This window comes from Rutidosis leptorrhynchoides, unplaced genomic scaffold (assembly GCF_046630445.1).
Source record: "Rutidosis leptorrhynchoides isolate AG116_Rl617_1_P2 unplaced genomic scaffold, CSIRO_AGI_Rlap_v1 contig374, whole genome shotgun sequence".
NCBI lineage: Eukaryota > Viridiplantae > Streptophyta > Magnoliopsida > Asterales > Asteraceae > Rutidosis > Rutidosis leptorrhynchoides.
In genome coordinates this window covers 37544-56642 of record NW_027266612.1, presented here as the reverse complement: position 1 = coordinate 56642, position 19099 = coordinate 37544, and the positions used below count along the sequence as shown (strand labels likewise).

Here is a 19099-nt window from a genome sequence, read left to right as displayed (position 1 = left end):
TTTAGAATATGTTTTTTATTTTTGGAAACTTAGAACCTACTCTGTCCTAAGTTTCAATGTCTACTTAATTTTCATTTGTATTATTAATTGATTGATTGAAGTAAATTATCGCATTTAATGATCACTACTTGTTGCTATAATTTATTAATCATAACTTATATTTAGACACATAAATATTAACAAAATAAAAGTCTCAATTATCAAATTAAAGCTCAGATTAATGATTCTAAATTATACGCTCATTATCGAACACTATGAAATATCGCAAGATCACATGGAGATATAAACCGATAAAAATGCAAAAAATTGTTCCTTGTTCCAAGTTCCACCAACTTAGAACATGAAATCTATCCGTCGAAATAAATTTCACAATTTTTTAAAATTGAAATCTATTATGTATACCTTAGAACCTAAAATCAAATTAGTTCTAATTGGTTTGGTTTTTAGATTCCAAATTCTATTATGAAGCTATGCTCATCCCTACTCGTGATACATTTACTCAAATTGTTATTATGGCTGATTTCTCTCAAATTAATTTTCATCGTACAAAAAATCATAAAATGGTGCTTTTATAACTATTTTAATGGGGCTATTGGATAGACTTATGTTAGGAGTACTAATTTGAGATCTTTAGTGGAAATGTGTCATGTAGCTATGGTACGAGGTATTTTTCGAGACGAAAATCAATACATCGGTTTTCAGACCAGAGATGCTTCTGAAGTATTTTTCGAGATTAATGATATTAATCTTTAGGAAGGAATGGGAAATTTCTGTTTCACGTTGTTTTACTGCTTGGTGACTTGGGAGCAACCCTAGGGATGACCGGCCGGCCATCGTCCGGAATACTAGACCGGTCCTTCCTCCCTTCCTTCCCGGAGAGAGAAACCTGCTGGTCCTGGTCCTCTCTCATGGGCAACAACATATAAGCGAATCCCAGGCACTGGTGGCGTCGCTGTAACCACGTCCCCAGCATCTTGCAATGTCCACGTACTCAAATCCCATCTACGCAAACCCACCAAGCGCAAGTCCAAACCCAAGATCCGGATGTTACCATTTCCCAAGATCGACGACAGCTCTGGCAAACCGCCCCGCCAGTCCGGATTCTTCGTGCTGAACTTCAAGAACGGGACGAACCCATGAACCCGAATCGCCCGCCATGTTAAACCCGCTCAAACCCAATAACCCATCTCTGGTTCACCTGCAAAGCCTTCGTTCCGCGCTCAATCCCAGGTCCCCGCTCTGCTCCTCCTCGGAAACGGGCTCTCCCGCCGGTCTGGTGTCCAAAGTTTTGAGCTTTCTGCGCGTCATCCACTGGCAGAAGAATCCCGAGCTCCTCCGTGTCAGCGCGGAGTTGAAGCCCCACCATGTGTCCGAAATCGTGCAATGGCATGATAACACCGGCTCCGCCCTGCAATTCTTTTTCTGGATGTCTAAGCGGCATTTCTACAAACACGATGCGCGCTGCTTTGTGTCGATGTTGGATAGGCTTGTCCGGGATCGGTATTTGGCGCCCGCGGATAAGGTTAGGATCATGATGATCCAGGCTTGTAGAAGCGAGGAGGAGCTGAAGCGGGCTCTTGAGTATTTGAATGAGATTGGTAGAAAGGGTCTTGCTTTGACGTTGTACAGTTATAATACTCTTTTGTTGCAGCTGGGAAAGTTTGGGATGATTGCTTTAGCTCAAAACACGTACACTCAGATGCTTAATGATGGTATTAAACCTAGTCTATTGACATTCAACACGATGATTAATATGTTGTGTAGGAAGGGCATGGTTCAACAAGCTATGTTGATATTCAGTAAGATTTTTCAGTATGACATGCGTGCAGATACTTTTACTTATACGTCCTTGATTCTTGGGCATTGTAGGAATGAGGATATAGATTCGGCTTTTGAGGTTTTTGATAGGATGACCAGGGAGGGTTGTGATCCGAATTCTGTTACATATTCGAATCTGATCAATGGGTTGTGCAAGGTAGGAAGGGTGGGTGAGGCACTTTATATGCTCGATGAAATGATTGAGAAAGGAATCGAACCAACTGTTTATACTTACACGGTTCCGATCACCACTTTATGTGAGGTTGGACGAGTGAAAGAAGTAATGGAGCTTGTGCATAGCATGAAGAAGAGAGGCTGCAGTCCAAATATTCAGACTTATACAGCTCTTATTAGTGGGTTCTCTGATGCAGGACTGTATGAATTGGCAGTTGGAATGTACCATAAAATACTGAAGCTAGGTCTGAAGCCAAACACTATCACGTTCAATGCCTTAATAAATCTGCTATGTCTAAGTGGAAGATTTGATGATGCATCGACAATTGTTCGTAGGATGGACAGACTTGGTTGTGCACCCAATATTCAGACCTTTAATGAAATAATAAGGGGTTTATGCTTAGTTGATGAGATGGACAAAGCAATGGTTCTTTTTGATAAGATGCTCAAATTTGGTCCTTTTCCAAATGTGATAACATATAATACACTCATTGGTGGGTACCTCAAACAGGGTTCACTTAACAATGCAACTAGACTATTGTATTTTATGAAGGAGAATGGATGTGCAGCAGATGAGTGGACGTACAGTGAATTGATAACTGGGTTTTGTAGAGCTGGCAAGTTAAGTTCAGCTTTTGATCTTTTCAATGATGTTGTGGGACAGGGGATCAGTCCTAATCATGTCATTTACACTGCTTTGATTGATGGATGCTGTAAGGAGGGGAAGGTAGATAATGCTTTGCACATATTTGATAAGATGGGGGAAAAAGATTGCTTGCCTAGTATTGAAACATACAATGCCATTATTAGTGGTTTGAGCAAAGCAAATCGCAGTGCTGAAGCTGAAAAGCTAATTAGTATGATGGAAGATCAAGGACTTCAACCAAATGTTATAACCTATACATCGTTAATTGATGGGCTCTCTCGAAATGGAGGGATCGACCATGCATTTCAGATTTTTCATGAAATGGAAAGAGGAAATTGCTTGCCGAATTTGTTAACTTACAGTTCACTGATTTTTGGCTTGTGTCAGGTGGGTAAGCCAGAGAGTGCTGAGAAATTATTGGAAGAGATGGAGGGGAAGGGTTTTTATCCTGACCACATAACATTCACCTCTTTAATTGATGGATTCGTCATGATTGGCAAACTAGATTATGCATTCTTGCTTTTTAAGCTTATGGTAGCTAGAGGCTGTGAACCGAACTTTCGAACTTTTGCTGTTTTGCTTAAAGGTTTGCAAAAGGAATGCCAGTTGTTCTCAGAAAAGGCTGTTGCACAACAGGAAGCTGCTTACACTAGTGTCTCTGATGAGAGTTACTCTACCATCAACTTGTTTGTGCTCTTGAATCGCTTGTCTGAGATCAGATGTGAACCCACAACCAACATGTACAGTGAGTTAATAAAGGGCTTGTGTAGGGAAGGTAGATGTGCAGAGGCAGATCAGTTGGTGGAAAACATGGAGCAGAAAGGCTTGTATCCCAACAAGGAGGCATATCAGTTTTTGTTAATTTCGCATTGTAGAGATTCCCAAGTTGATCCTGCCTTGAGAATCTTTGATTTGATGGCAGTTAGAGGCTTTGAGTGTTGCCTGTTGACATTTAAGGCTCTCATCTCTGCTCTATGCAGGGTAGGTCGCTTTGGTGAGGCAAAAGCATTATTTGAGAGGATGCTTGAGAAAGAGTTGAATGTAGATGAGATTGTTTGGACAGTATTAATTGATGGCTTGCTGAAGCAAGGAAATACAGATTTCTGCATGGAGTTCCTCCACATCATAGAATCCAAAAATTACATAATTAGCTTTCATACATACACAATGCTGGCAAGAGAACTGTCCAAAATAGACAAGTCAGAAGAAGCTGATTGCATAGCTGAGAAAATGAAAGCTTTTGGGTACAGCAAGAAAAATAAGATTGTCTCACTGTAACATCAGCATTCACCAGAAGGGAGGTTCTTTGAGATGACAGTGCTGCCCACTCCGCGAGCCCAGCTGGCCATAGTAATTTTGCTTTTTGGCATGGAGCTGCTTCTAATTTTCATCGCGACCACATTCTGGATAATTGGTAAGCTGTAACTTCTGCTTCTGCCTTCTGTGTCTACTTGACTCTGGGATTTTCTCTTTACAAACATCTGAATCCTCTCATTAACTGTAGTTCACCTGACAATTCTGTGAACCACACATCTGCCTCCTTTGCAACAAATTGATAGGATTGGAGAAACTTGCATATCTTGGAGAGGTGATTGTGGTCAAGCTAGATTTGGAACGGTTGCCCTATGTCAAGCACTGGCTTAAGGTGGGTGTCATATTACAGGTATCATGCTCCTCGAGATATATTCATATGATGCACCCATTATCTTGACCTTCAGAATCATGTCTACTTTTTACCAGCTAAGTTTGAGAAATTGGGCATCATAATGTGGGCCCTAACTGTGCGCTTATTCTTTTGTCTGGCCAAATTTTGCTGATAAAGGAAAAAAAAGAATATTCTAAATTTTCTGATTGTGCAATTTAATACTTTTACTTTTATGTGGTACAATTTGGTCACTAGGAGGCATTCAAATTTATTGATGTTTCTCGGGCATCTTTTGCAATTGGAAACAATTTGTGCATGTTATAAGAAGACCTTAAACATCTAACATTTGTCTTGACAACCTGGAATGTAGTAAATGCTGAGATATGTAATTTGATGCCGAAGAAGACCAGAAAATAAATTAAAGCATAAATGTCTGATAGTTGTTATCTATCCAGGAAAAATATCTCTGATAGTGGCTGGTGAATTTCTTGTATGAAATGAAATGAACTTCTTTATACACTGAAAAAGATGGAGCACAGGTTTCTAGAGTGACTTTGTGAGTGCCTGGCCCCTGCATGGAAAATGAATCAGTTACTATTGGCTGAATTACAGACAATGTATGTGACTATTTTGAGCGTTCAAGTCCACTGTTTAAGTAGACTCGGAAAAAGTATTGTTTCATTTGGCGGGCCGACCTGAAGTGATCATAAGTGTGATTTGGACAATCGGCTCTTCTATAGTACCTAGCCTAGCCCATCGATTGTTGCCCAATCCCAAAATATTATTCTTACTCTGTCTAGGTTCTGGCCAACCCTAAATTTTATCCGTACTTCATCAGGGATTTGCATTTGATGATTGAGTTAGGGAAAACTTTTGAGTTTTGCACCTGGCCAGACCTGATAATTGAGTTATAGAATTTCAAAGGACCCTGCTCAATCCTGCCACAGACTGCCTTTAGCAGTTTGAGCCTTGTGGAATATTCTTATTACACCCTTGTTTGATTGGACCTCAGGGCAGCAATGTAAACAAATTCTCCATCTTTCTCAAGCAGCAGGACTAGTGAAGTACCTGATATGGCTTCCTTGTGAGCATTTATATACTGGAGAAATGAAGAAGCTAACACATTCTACTACTTCAGCACACGGTTGACCTAAGTTATAATGAACCGTCCTGGTCCAAAGTTCGAGTAGAGAGCAGGATCTGTTACAGGTTCTTCATAGGAAATATTTGGCTATTAACCGGTTTATGAAATGTCTCATCCCAAGTTTATGGACACTCATGTCTTTAGATACATCTTTTGAATAGTTGATTTGTAGATTAGAGAATATAAGTACCTGCTGACTTCACTTCAAATGAAATTTATGTTTGCTCTTGAAAGTTTTCCATTTTGCTTTTGAAGTATTTCTGCTATAAGTTCACAAATAGTGAAGCACAGTGGAGGTTTTAATGGTTGGTTTTTGACTTCTCATACTTTTAAGATGAATTTTCTTGTCTAAAGCAATGCTTCTATCATTGTTAACCCAGTCTTTTACTGCGAGTTGAAGTTTATGCCATCTCAAGTTCAGATTTGTTTAGAGAAGATGGTAGAGTTTGTAATATTAGTAGTGGTGAAGATTGCATAGTTTTTAGTATGATTAATCCTAGTAGATGTTCTTGATTTCAATGTCAAAGATCTGCAATTATCTCTTTCCCAAAAGTAGTTTTTTTACTCTCTTCCTTCTTTTACCTCAATTTAAGTGTCTCTCATCCCTTTTGTGGTCGCTTTTGGTTTTGTATGACTCACTTCTATAAGCTCTTTTTGCTAAGCTCAAGAAGGAAGTATTCAGGGTTAACATTTTGGAGGAGAAATGTTTGCAACAATATATATTCACCAGAGTGGCTCTGCCAATAGTACACCACAATTACAATGTAAACTGAACAATATGGTGCCTTACCTTCATTTGTCCATTTCAGCACAATTGCGGAATCGTGCAAATTTCAGTATAGCTTTGCCATGCCAGATGGAAATCAAGGTTAGATATGGGAATGTTGACATACTTGCCTCCATTTTGCGGGATGAAACTGTGTTTCTTGGCCATTTGAAGCTTTCCTCTTGCCTGGCAGACAGCAGAGATGAATGTTGAGGTAATGAAGTACAGTTTATGCGGCCCTGCTGTAGAAGAAGAAGAGACAAGCAGGGGAGGAGGACGACGAGGACGACGAGGACAAGGAGGAGGAGGAGAAGTAGAGCTCAAATCATCATCAGTGATGAATTCTTTATTGTACATTGGTAGATGTTTAATCATCCTAGTCAAGCCTCGGTAAAAGAAGTGATCAGGAAAATAATCACTGCATTCTGGTCTAATTTTATAAAGGTGCTCCTTAGTAAGGATGGTGGTTTTCCTTGTTGAGTTGGCTCTCCTATTCTTTATTCAATTATAGGTTATGCAAATAAGTGGTGCATCAAGCACTAGTAATCTACTCTTCAATTTTGGGAAGGTTGTCCATTTGGGTGATCTGAGGGGTATTTGAGAATCAGAAGTCTAGTGTACGATAAGATAGGTTGATGAAGTTCCTGGGCTTTTGTGTCACAGAGATAGAGTTGTCATCAGAATTTGTTTCAAGTTTTGTATCATTGTATAGGGTGGTACCCTTTGGTACTCTACTGATCAAACATTGTGCATTCAAAGTGAGTAAAAATTGTCCAGTGAGAACGCATTCTGTTATCTAAGCTTGTTCCCTGTGCTACTTGTGAACTTCTTTTGCCCATAATGTTTGGGCTGCCTTGTGGTCATGCATTCTTCAATTCTTCAGGGGGACTAAACTTCTGAAGTCAGTGTCGGAGTCCGTACCGAGTTATCCTCAGTTGAGTTTTCAATGACTCTCGACTTCTTACATAGTGCTCTCTTTCCCCATTCTTGTCAAGAGAAAATCGGGTAATCTATCCATACAAGGATGAAATGAAAGAAGGAACGCGTTAGTTCTTGCATTGAACTGCAATTTATCCAAGATATGGTTGAACGGTAACTTCTTATGTCATCTGTTTGGTTTCCGGCCTTCTGGTTCATCTCTAGTGACATTGATAAAAAAAAAAAAAAAAATCTATTTCCAACCCTTGATTTTCACGACTTGGTTCTCCACATTCTGATCTCACGTCTCACGTGTATTCTGCAGAGGCCCTATACCATATGCCCCATTCCAAGCCCTGCTGGTTCATTTCTCTGGCCTTTTCAGGTGATGCTCTTGACGGCAACAAGCGAAAGAGGCCATATAATGGTAGGCCTCACTCCTCACGTCCCTAAAGCATGGCTCTAATCAGAAGATGACACACTTAAAAACTATGTTTGTTGTCTCCTTCTCAAGGACCCCATCAAATCTCATGCATTCTCTCTCATAATCCAGAATGAAGAAGAAAACAAGAGAACCAGTCCAATAAATAGGATTAATGAATTCCCTATTTGAACAAAAAAGTGCTCTTTCTCCGAAGCTAGGGGGGTTGTTGATGACAAAATTAGATGGCTGTGACAACCACCCAGAATCTGCTTATTCCCTTGCAGAGGCACCTCCAAATATGCTCGCTCCATCTTCATTTGGACTCTTCCTCTTGCAGCTACTCCCTCCACCCCCCCACCCCCAACAAGAATTCATTTTGCCTCCTCATTCCCTCCATGAACCTCCACCGGAATCTTGAATTTTTGCTCTTGGACTTAGTTTCCACCCTGCCGATCCTCCCCTTATATTTCAGCCTCCGCTTTCAAGGAGTGAGGCCAAGAAATCACAAGAATTTCTAAACCCCTCCGACAATGGCGAGGCAGAGCGACGATACGAAGATGGTCCGGTCCTCCCTGGCCTTACTTCAAGAAAGGTTCAAGGAGCTTCAGAGAGCCAAGGAGAGGAGAGAGCAGAGGGAGCACATGAGATGGTTCCCAGAACCGGTCCAGCCCAACTACAACGTGAGCCCCGACCGCTCCAGGGCTTGTTTCCAGTATGAGACGAGTCATCCTCATCTCCCATCAAGACCGGCCCCTGAAGATTGTTTCCTCTCGCCAGGCCTCAATTCGCACCCGCAGCGGAGCCACGGCAAGTTTCGGACCATGAACACGATGCCATCTCCTGACATATGGCCAAATGCAGCGTCTGCGACTTCGTTTAGAAGTCCTGATTATTCAGACGTCGATACTTCTCTCCATCTTTAGAGGAAATCAATACATCTTGTATCCTTGTTCTTTATTATATGCTGCGTGAACAGAGGGGGATAAGTGATAACAATACATATACAATGGCAAATAATAATACGTGTTCGGCGGTTTTGTGATTGGCTCGTTTTCTTGTTCATTTCAAGACTTGTTCTCCTCTTTTTTTTCCTTTCCTTTCCTTTCCTCTTCTTTCTTTCTACCCAAGGAGCACAGTCACCATCGATCATTTTACAAATAGCCGATCATCACGGACTTCCTGCTCTGGAGTGTGTGACTACCTCATAGTATGGATGAAACAGAGAAAGTTGCAGGTGCAACCTGATGTTGTAGGTAGCCTTTGGAGAAACTGAGGAAGGCAATCTAATTTGGATCTCAATGTGGACATCCCATTTGTAAGGACAAGAGAAGGCATCACATAAGAACCCTTCTAGAGTAATTTGCCTCCTTCGGAAATGAGCATACCTCGAGTATATATATTGAGTCCAAACAAGAAAGGATCCACACTCAGTTTTGAATCAGACTTTATGTTTCTATAACTCTGAAAACTCAGATCGTTATACTAACAAGATATAAGGAGATGATGAACAAAAGTGGATTAATTTTTACGATAATATAATTATAACTTTGAAAACTTATTTGCGATACTATCAAAATAGAAGGAGACGCTCAAACAAAATGATTACAATATGAAGAAAAGTGGGTAAGGATAATTTTAATGATAATGTTATTTAAGAGTCATACCTTATAATTATTGTTAAGTATGATTTGATGAATATGTTTATAATTAAGACTAATTATCTCTTAAAAAAACTAAACTAATTGATCACATTCTGTATTTTATCGAAAAAGCTTTCCTCTCAAATCAAGTAAAAAAACTGATCAAATTGGAGATTAACCGGGATGAACCGAACCTGGAGCACGTTTACATGGCTCTATATATGCAGCCACCATCATCACCATCACTACTCCATGCCCTAACTTTCCCAGTAGACATACAGAGAGACAGAGAGAGAGAGAGAGAGAGAGAGAGAGAGAGAGAATGGGAGGAGCAGGGGGAGAGCACGAGCACCTGGCTCGCGTCTTGAAGACCCACCTCGACAACATCCACGACACCTTCCAGGTCCACTCTCCTCTCTCTCCTCTCTTCCATTTCCAAGAAAAAGATTCGATTTTTTCTTTTGGGTTCCTTCTTTTCCTTAACGATGGCGGATCGCATGGGTGTCTGCGTGCGTAAACCCTGTGCAGGTGTTGAGCCAAAAACCCTCTGGTTCTCTCGAACGGGTGAGTTGGGAAGAGGTCGTCAAGCTCGGTGACCAAGTCTCCAAGCAAGCCACTGTGGGTACTGTCTCTTCCTCTGTCTCTGTCTGTCCACTTTCTGCGAGCTCGTAATTTCTGCTTCCGTGTGATTCTTGTCAATGTTGGCAGCTCGTGAACGTGCTCTTTCTCTTTGCTTGCTCTGATGATGATCGGTGACCTCGTAGTTTTCTTGATACGTATGTATGGTTGTGGTGGCGATACTTTCCCTTCAGCATGGGCCTTTCTGGTCTATGCCTATGCTGTTCCTTTTCTTGTGCACTTGGGGGGGCGTCATTCTCTCAACATTTCAGGATGAACCCGTCATTTGTTTTTTCAAGTAGATTTAGTTGATGGTGTATGGAGTCTGTCTGCAAATCCATCTTTCTACCTTAGGCTGCTGTCTACATTAGTATTCATTGCGGGTCTTGGAACTTTGGCAAATTTTATTTCACCCTTTGGGTTTTTCCAAAGACTGAATTGGTTCGAGTAATGGTTGAAGGGTAAGATGATAACATGCATGGAGAGGGCTGGATTTTATCTGGTGAAATGATCTATAAATTCAGTACAAGTACATCTAAATGCGGAAAGGGAATTGTCAAGAAAAGTGCTGGAATGACATATATCATCATTGTGGTTTTCAAAGGACAAGCTATCTGTTTTTTAAAGAAAGAAAGAGGACAAACTTTTTTTGCTAGTATCTTGAGTAGGTCTTGACCAATAGGCTTTGTGATGGAAGTCAGTTCTTATGGAGCAAACGATATCGGTTCTTTCATACTTATTGGTGCCTGTTTTGACTGTGCAGTCGGAATGTTGTGGATGGGACAAAAACCTCAAGCTAAAGCAATGGAGGAAAGCATGACAACATACTTTAATGCACTTCAGGGTTTTCTGCTGTTGTCCCATGGAAGCATGGTGGGTGCTGGACCGACTCTTTCTTCCAATATCCATGAAGCGGTGAAGAAAGTTGTGGATTGTAGCTTTAAGTTGCTCAGCACATCTGTCCATTCTTATGGTAAATCCTGGTCACATCTCTTTCTTTCGCTCTCTCATATTCATGCATCCTACACCCAATGGATAGGTTTGGAGTTCCTGTCCTTGATAAAATGATTGAGAGACTAAGGCCGGTAACGTCTTGATTTAGCATGGCATTCGCTATTGAGCCTTTATTTATTTGATGTTCTGTCCCATTAGGAAAACTTGTTGAGTTCCCGGAGAGGTGACAATGATGCAAAGTACCTTGTGATGGGATTCATGGACTAGATAATTGAAAATTCCAGGAAAGGGTTACATGGGTACATTCATATGAAAGAAATTAAGAGCTTGTCTGAAGCTGTTTTTAGGAACCGTTTTTGTTTCCAAAGACATATATCAATGTAGACTTGCTTGTCTAACTGTTAAATAGTTTATTGTTTTGAGAATTGTTTTTGAAAGCAGGGTCATCTGAAAATGCCTAATGTTATTTTCAGTTGTCCTCATATTTTTTTCTTTAGTATATAAGGGTACGAATTCAGAAGCACAAATTTTTTTTTTTTTTTTTTTTGGTGGGTCTTTGGCACTTGCACATTTCGCTTAACTAGCTCACTTGTGCATGTTGTCCTGCAATCTATGGTAATAGTCTGAATATTTTAGAACTCATTTATCAACAGGTTCTAGCAATGGTGAGGAACAGGCGGCTTCCATTCCAGTGCTAGTTGGTACAGTATGGGAGGCATGTTCTGCTCTTAAGAAAGCTCCAGCAACAAATATAACTGCAATTGGGCGAGCCATGTCGCAGGTTGCAGTTACCATGAAAGATGTCATTCGCGAGATGAAAGAGCTCAAGCCAGCTTGCCTGGACCCCAGTAATGAAACTTCTGATGTCTCCTCTATAAAAGAGGAAGGCGAGACTCAAGTTGATGATAATTCAAGTGAAGGTGACATAGGCAATGACTTATCACCTGAAGAGATGAAAGTTGCTAATGCGGCAATTGTGGTGGTGTCCGATACCCTCACAGTCATCAAGGAGTTAATACGTGTCATCACAGGTTTGCTCAAGATGGAATATTCAGATGACAGTGGTGCTTTTGTGGATTCTCTGGAGAATTTATTGAAGCTATGCCAAGGAATAGGAGTACAAATCGATGAGCTCGGTGCTTGCCTTTACCCTCCGCAAGAGGTCTCGGCCATGATGGTGGCTTCAGGGAAAATGTTGACTCATCTCAATGATTTACAGGTGGAGGTGGAAAATATTAAAGGAACTTCAGAGGGTTTTGTTCGGGCTTGTGATGGTATCAGAAATTCACTCAAACGGTTCGAGTCCGATTTAAGTTGCCATTGCTCTGATGATTTGGAAAGCCTACTGCAGAGCACTACTTTGAGTGATTAAGCGATGTAGGAGATGCAGCCCTGGGGGTGTCGTTGATGATAGGGATGAGATGCTCACTGTGCAATTTTCTAATTGATTTTGTTGTGCACTTTTTGATGAATGGAGAGTCAACCTCACATATGCATACGGCCTCGCGTGGTCAGTGTTAGATTTCAAACGAACTACTTACGTCTTTGGGTCAAGAACTTTGTAAAATGGTATACCGGACATGCTTTTACTGAAAATTGGAATCCTGATGATTTCCGCAGTTTCCTACCATGATCCTTTGCTTTTTCTTGAGCAATGTCTCAAATGATAGATTTATTCTGTCCGGATTGCTTGCGCAAGAACTAGATTTTGAGACAGCAAGGCCACCGGGAATATGTCCTCAACATTCACGTCTGTAGCACCACCGTAAAGTAATGAAAAAGAAAGAATCTTTGCCGTTTCCAATCGTTGAATATGCTTGATAAAAGACTAAAGCTTCACAAGAGTACACAAATTTGCAGAGTAGTGGGTTTGTCCAAGGTTCCGGGTTTGAAAGTTCTTGTGAGCATTATTGTCAATGTTACTTTATCGCCGTCACTGGGACGGTTTTAAGCTTGCCATGGACAAAACGCACGTCTACCTTATTCGACAGAACAGAAATTACTAGAAGCTAATTCCAGGATCAATGGAGGGGAGTCGTTCTTTTCGGCCAAACGGTCAGCAGCAAATTTGGCTTGGTTCCGTCTATCGAACCTTTTCAACTCACCGAAAGCGTCCGACATGAGCGTGTCGCTAATACCGTGGCACCGAGTCAGGGAATCAGACAGACGTCTGGGTTCACAATCCTGGCGTTGTTCACTAACATGCCTGACCTTCCGTCGTTAGTGATTTTGAGCATCCGGTTGGCAAGGCATGTGGGCATGAGTGTCCCCTTGGGGAATTGAATCAGGTGAGTCATCAGGAGTGGCATGGGGATAATGGCCGAGGATGAAATCTTGGAGATTGTTTCTGGTAATTTGGCATTATGAAGGCGATATCAGAGCCATGGAGCGCATCGGGGTAAGTGTTTAGAATTTGGAGAAGGATGACAAAGCCATGGTAGGACTTCATTCTCATGTAGGCCATGGCTTTGTGCAGGTCTATCCAGTTAATTTCACCTGTGGGCCAAGATTCGGCGAAAGCACAAATTTGAAGAAGGATGAAGAGCCACAAGGCCATCTCTATTCTATGTGAGTTCTTCTGAACTGCAGATTTTGAGCATGTCTTTCAGAATGAAGCTTGCTTATATATATTCCAAGGTTCATGAGCTGATGAAGGTGCATATCTCCTGGGGCTAGTTGGTGGGCAGTTCGAACACGAGGAAAGTGCATAAGCCTGTTTGGTTAAAAAAGGAGAAGAACCCAAAATTTAGGACTGGCCATTCATACAACAAAAAGGATTGTAACAACGTTTAAGCCGCATGTTTTTGTTGAACATAGGATCCTGACATCGGACAGCAATTTAGTCGTTACTGGGACATTGTTTGTAGGAGATTAAGGTAGATGATAAGAATCCCATTTGCCATCTACTTCTTTGCAAAGATCTCCGTTTTGATATCATTGAAAAGGAATGTCCGCCCGACTCGTAAAAAGAAGAGGCAAACTCATCCACGGATTTCATCTACCTCAGAATGAGATGGACATGGGTAAATAATACGACCTCGGGAAGGCTGTATGTACATTATATAGATCGTTGTGTTCATACAAGGGCAGCTTATCGACAAGATTTTCTCTCCTGTGACTGCTACACAAGCTCCACCTTTACAGTGGGGGTTGGCATTTGACATTGGCGATGCGACAAAGTTTGTGTTCATTTTGGCCCTAGCAGGCTGTGAGGTTATTCATTTTTCTAGAAAGGAAAAATAGTATAAGAAAGAAGAAGGAATAGGCCAAAACCGCATCAATGTGAACTGGAGAAGTTCAAGTGCTAAAGAAAGTTGAAAAGGGAACACCTCCTCATGAACTGTGTACAGGGACAATATGGTGATAACTTTGTCACATGCATCTAATTGTTCTCCGAATGAATTCGCAATCTTGGATTGGAATATAAAAAATCTTCTAGCTGGAGTCCATGTTATATGGAATTTGATAAATTTTTTATTTTCTCTGGTCTCGCGTCTTGCCCTTCTTATAATAATATGACACTCTTGCTCTGGATACCTCTAAGCTTCAATAGAATGTGGCCATAAGACCTCTCTGGAGATAGCTCACATATTTGTCCCCACTGAACCCCTCTCTCTCTCTCTCTCTCTCTCTCTCAAACACACACACACACCCACGCGCACACACACACACACACCCACACTCACCAGAAAGAGGCATGTCGATTTCACTGCAATGGATTCTGGTAGCTGCCCTCTTCTTGGCAACTGTTCCACACAAATCAGGTGAGTTTCTCAATATTGCGTCACAAGAAATTCATGGCAATCAAGGATCTTGAAACTGTATACCCTTCACGGTCGTTTTGCTCTTCCAAACACCGGTAAAGTTAAACCAGACAAATAGACAAGCATCTCACTGAGCTTCCGCTATCTGATTCACATCTCTGATGCCTCCATTTGCTCATCTGATACAGCAAGGCATAACAAGAGAGCCTCTTCTGATCTCAATTTCTCTGTTCTTTGTGCCGTTTCACTCAGCTGGGGAGTTCGAGCAATGGTGTGTGGCTGACGAGCAGACCCCGGACGACGAACTGCAAGCAGCTCTGGACTGGGCATGTGCACAAGGAGGGGTTGATTGCACCGCGATCCAGGTGAACCAGCCTTGCTATCTCCCCAACACTCTGAGGGCGCATGTTTCCTATGCCTTCAACAGATACTACCAGAAGTTCAAGCACTCGGGGGGATCTTGCTACTTCCGCAGCGCCGCCATGACCACTGAGCTTGATCCCAGTAAGCATCTTGATCTCCTCTCTTTGCTTCCGAATCGGTTCTTCCATACAGATCTAACTAGAAAACATGAGTGTTTACCATTGAAAGTAGTCTACGCTATGTGAAGGGTCATATGTCATGACAGCGAAAGTAATAATCTTCTAGCATAATACCACTTGCGTGAAGATTTTGGTAGCTGAAGTTACAGAAGAAGAGATATTCTTTTGTTTGTTCAATTCAAAGAGTGTACAAATCACGCTTTACATTTTATAATTAATTTCCTACTGAGGGGCGATCCGAGAAGCTAAAGCTTTACTGGTATGCGATCTTTCACATGGGATCTAGAGAAAAGAAGCAAAAGTCCATGTGCCCAGGAAGAGCGTGCCTTGGGAGTTTTAAATGGCCACGTCCGGAATCCCATGCATTCTCGAGCTGACTCTTATATCATGGCCCAACGCTTTACTTTTCTTTTTCCTTTTCACTTTGCTTTCTAAAGATTGAGAGAAGACAGATGACCATAAATCAACAACTGCATAACTCTCATCAGTGCTCTCGATTAAAAGGGACGAAGCGTAATCATCGGGCGGATCCCGAAAAAATCTGTCACTGTTCTGCTGACTTTACAAGCTGTTCGATTCGCAGGTCATGGTTCTTGCCACTACGACTACCTTCCATGATTCGGATGCATGCAGATCAATGGGCCAAGGCAGCATGATCCGGTCTCCAGGTTTACTTGGAGGAAATTCAAACCAGAGAGCTTCGTTATCGTTCTACTTCATTTTCTTTTCCCAATGTATGGACGATTTCTCCTCAGAAATCGGTCATAGGAATGTTCTTGCTGGAAGTGTACCTAAATCATGCTTGCAAGCGGTTCTTTCCATTGCCAAGAGATGTGAAATTCCTTTTTTGGTTTCAACTAGTTACGCTCTATACATAGAACAATTACAGAGAACACAAAAATCGCAGAATTGAAAGACTCGAAAGAAAGACGGGGAACTATGCCTCATGGGAAATAATAGTCATAACTCTAACTACGAATCTGAAGTTACCTTTCCAGGAAAAAGAAAAATTAAGAGACTACTATAGTTTCAATTTGAACATGGAAAACTGTAGCCAGATGACGACATCCGGGTTAATTCAAAAAAGAAGAAAGCACACTAAATCACTAATGAATGGCTCAAGAGCTAACGGCAGACTGAATGACAGACTTCTAAGATTCGACATATCATAGCATAGTAACAATCGAAGCGGAGTTGCTGCCCCTAAAATTTCAATTCAAATGATCCTGCATCCTCCAACAACTATTGGTACACAGATAAACCTTAAATAATCCGTAATCGAAGTTCTGAACGGTATCTAAATTCTTGACATTGAAAATGACATAATATGCCCAATCAAACTTGTCAGTGAAACTCGAAATATAAAGATCTATGACGGGATTCTTCAGTATTCCCAGAACAATAAGGGCTGTAGATACTCCTACGGACCTTGAGGTGAATGCGGCAGATAACTGGAATGGAGCTTCTCAACCGTGATGGAATTTGAATGCTGTTCACTCCCTCCAGGCTTTGGCAAAACCCACTTGCTTGCATGTATCCTATGTTATCAGACCGACCACAAAGTGGATTTTTCCACGAACAAACAGTCAACAGTCAAGAAAGGCACAACAAAGAACCCTCGAAAACCATCTTGGGGTTAATGTTACAATGGCCTTTTGGCCATGTGTCTGAATATTTGTACACCTTAAGGTAACCTTGTCTAAAGAATGCTAACAGTATAGGTTCCACCTGATCCTTCTTTGCCTCTCTGTGTAGATGCATTAGGCAGGGACTTCAATTCCAGCGTGGAGGAGTTCATCAGGAGTTGCAGCAGGGTCCAGATCCCAGCAGCCATCAGGCAAGTTACTGCTTGTTTCTCTCTTCAGAGACCAAGATGGGACCCGGTGCGAAAAGCATAACATCTCTCTCCTTGGGATCCACCTAAGTGCATCCTTGCTTGTATTCCTCTGGTATACCGTCTTGTACCCTTCCAATTTTACAAGGGGGTAACACAGACACCAAGCTCTTCAGAATAATCATCGACCACCTCTACCATCTCATATTGATGCCTCACCTCAGCTGGTGTGGATCGGTCCCAATGGGGAGACCAATTACGATAAACAGCCCATACATCTCCACTTCTTGGGTATATGCAAACACAACCTCCACGGCCAGCTTTTTCCTTACTCAGTAGATGAGAGAAGATGTTCACATGATCAACAACATCAGAGGTCCATGCCCTAAAATGACCACATGATTTGGTAAATCCACGATCTATCCAGTTAACTGACCCAAATTCAGAATCAGTTTTAGAACTCAAGTAACTGATCAGGATCTTGAATGGCTTTACCGAGATGATCTGACGGATCAGACAATAAAGTCGAGGCATGCCATCTTCTTCATCATAAATAGCCCATATTTGCTTGGGCTTGAAACATTCCTCAGATCGGTCCTTGTCAAAATCATGGAAATCAGGGTCAGGGACTGTTATCGTGACTGGTCCACTTCTACTAGCTTTTGAATGACTAACTAACTTGGACTGACCAGCAGCTTCAGCCTGTAACCTCGCAGCCTCTTTTGCCGCTGCAGCTGCTGCGGCTTTCTGCTTCATCTCTTCTAATTTCTTCTGGATTTCTGTCCTAGCCTTGTCCATCAGCAATTTCCTAGCATCAAATGCTGGCATAGCAGAGCAACGTCTAGCTGGAAGTTCATTTGAGTTCGATAACTTAGGATCAAACTCTTTTTTGGTTTCTGGAGACGACTTTACCCCTGTTAGTTCAGAGCCATTCCTAAACTCGGATCCAACCACAACCTTCCTTCTCTTGTCAGGTTTGTCAGGTCTAACCGTGTTCAACCCAGATGATCCATTAACACCACCAGACATATGTGGACCACTGTCTGCCAGAGTATTCCTAGTAGCATGCTTTTCACTGCTTCTGTGTCTAGCTTTATGAACCTTACCATTGGCTGGTTTAACTGCATCACTTGTTTTGGCTGTAGACCCATTAGGGCCAACAACTACAGTGGAACTCCCAGAGGGCGAGCTCCACTGGAAGGACACGTTCGAGGTGTAATCATAGCCCTGTCCGGTGTGATAGCCTGACACTCCATTTCCACAAAATAAGTGGCATTTGTTGGGACGTAGGACATGCCATCAGATCTGTGGCTTCCATATCCATTACCGGGGAGATAAGTATAAGGACTATAGGGAAAAGACCCAGTAACTGGAGCGGTACCGGTCTCCACAGCAACAAAAATACCCCGGCAATTTTTACATGAAAGTCTCTTGTTGACGTACTTACGAAGATATTCATACTGAACTTTACAAGACGTGCAGACAGTCCAGAAAGTATCAACTGTAGGTTGAGCTGTGGGTGGACTGAAGCAGTTACCATGCGTTGTATAACCAGCCCCATGTACTGAAGATAAACTTGGCTGTGAACCAACGATGCCGAGTGTTGATTTCTCTTTAGATCATAAGAGCCTCTCTTAGCATTGTCCGACAAAAGAGTCCATGCCTCAGAAACAAGTTTAAAAGCACCATCAGCTCCAACACATTTGTTTTTATCAGGGTGAAGGAGAACAGCCAACTTCCTGTACTGTCTCTTCACTGCATATTTATCTGCAGTAGGCTTTAACCCAAGAATCGAATAATAATCTACCTCACCATTAAAGTGTACTGCAGAAGCCACATAAATGTCGAAAGTGGCCACCATCTGAGATATACCATCCAGTTCAGGCCACAGCTTTTTAGCCTTCAAGGCATAACTTTTTGCAGCAGCAAAGTCTTTTTCAGCAAATCGCTTCTCAGCAATTTCTTTTGCCTTAAGGGCCTCTTCTTTGTTTACTTCCATGTAGTGAATTGCTTTAGAACAGTAGTGCTTGAGAATGGAAGCCACGGTCACTTCAGCATCTTGATACAGAAACAAGCTTGACTTCCATGTAGAGCCACCTTATCAAGTCTGCAAACACTTTGGTTAACATTAAAGTCTAATTCGTATTAAAACGAGCGTTATGACAATCGAATCTGACTTAATTCAGTTGAATGTACTGCTTACCTTGATGCT

At 41.8% G+C, this 19099-nt stretch overlaps 2 protein-coding genes and 1 pseudogene across 2 annotated transcripts; 2 read left to right on the top strand and 1 right to left on the bottom strand.

Annotated features, from left to right (window-relative positions):
• The first annotated feature begins 1156 nt into the window (after positions 1 to 1156).
• LOC139883253 (uncharacterized) lies at positions 1157 to 3916 on the top strand. Its single transcript, XM_071867461.1, has one exon. It carries the CDS (start codon positions 1157 to 1159, stop codon positions 3914 to 3916), a length of 2760 nt encoding a protein of 919 aa, XP_071723562.1.
• A 5808-nt stretch (positions 3917 to 9724) lies between these two features.
• On the top strand, positions 9725 to 12119 carry LOC139883252 (uncharacterized). The gene is made up of 3 exons (XM_071867460.1): positions 9725 to 9797; positions 10557 to 10766; positions 11401 to 12119. Exons 2-3 carry the CDS (start codon positions 10562 to 10564, stop codon positions 12117 to 12119), a joined length of 924 nt encoding a protein of 307 aa, XP_071723561.1. The 5' UTR covers positions 9725 to 9797; positions 10557 to 10561.
• Positions 12120 to 16813: 4694 nt separating this feature from the next.
• Positions 16814 to 18886, bottom strand: LOC139883251 (uncharacterized; annotated as a pseudogene).
• Between the last annotated feature and the right edge of the window lie 213 nt (positions 18887 to 19099).

Excerpts from the sequence above, each read along its gene's own strand:
- LOC139883252 (XM_071867460.1), top strand. The coding sequence starts at position 10,562 with ATGTTGTGGATGGGACAAAAACCTCAAGCTAAAGCAATGGAGGAAAGC. Across the intron at positions 10,767-11,400 it reads CACATCTGTCCATTCTTATG|GTTCTAGCAATGGTGAGGAA; the intron begins GTAAATCCTGGT and ends ATTTATCAACAG.
- LOC139883253 (XM_071867461.1), top strand. The coding sequence starts at position 1,157 with ATGTTAAACCCGCTCAAACCCAATAACCCATCTCTGGTTCACCTGCAA.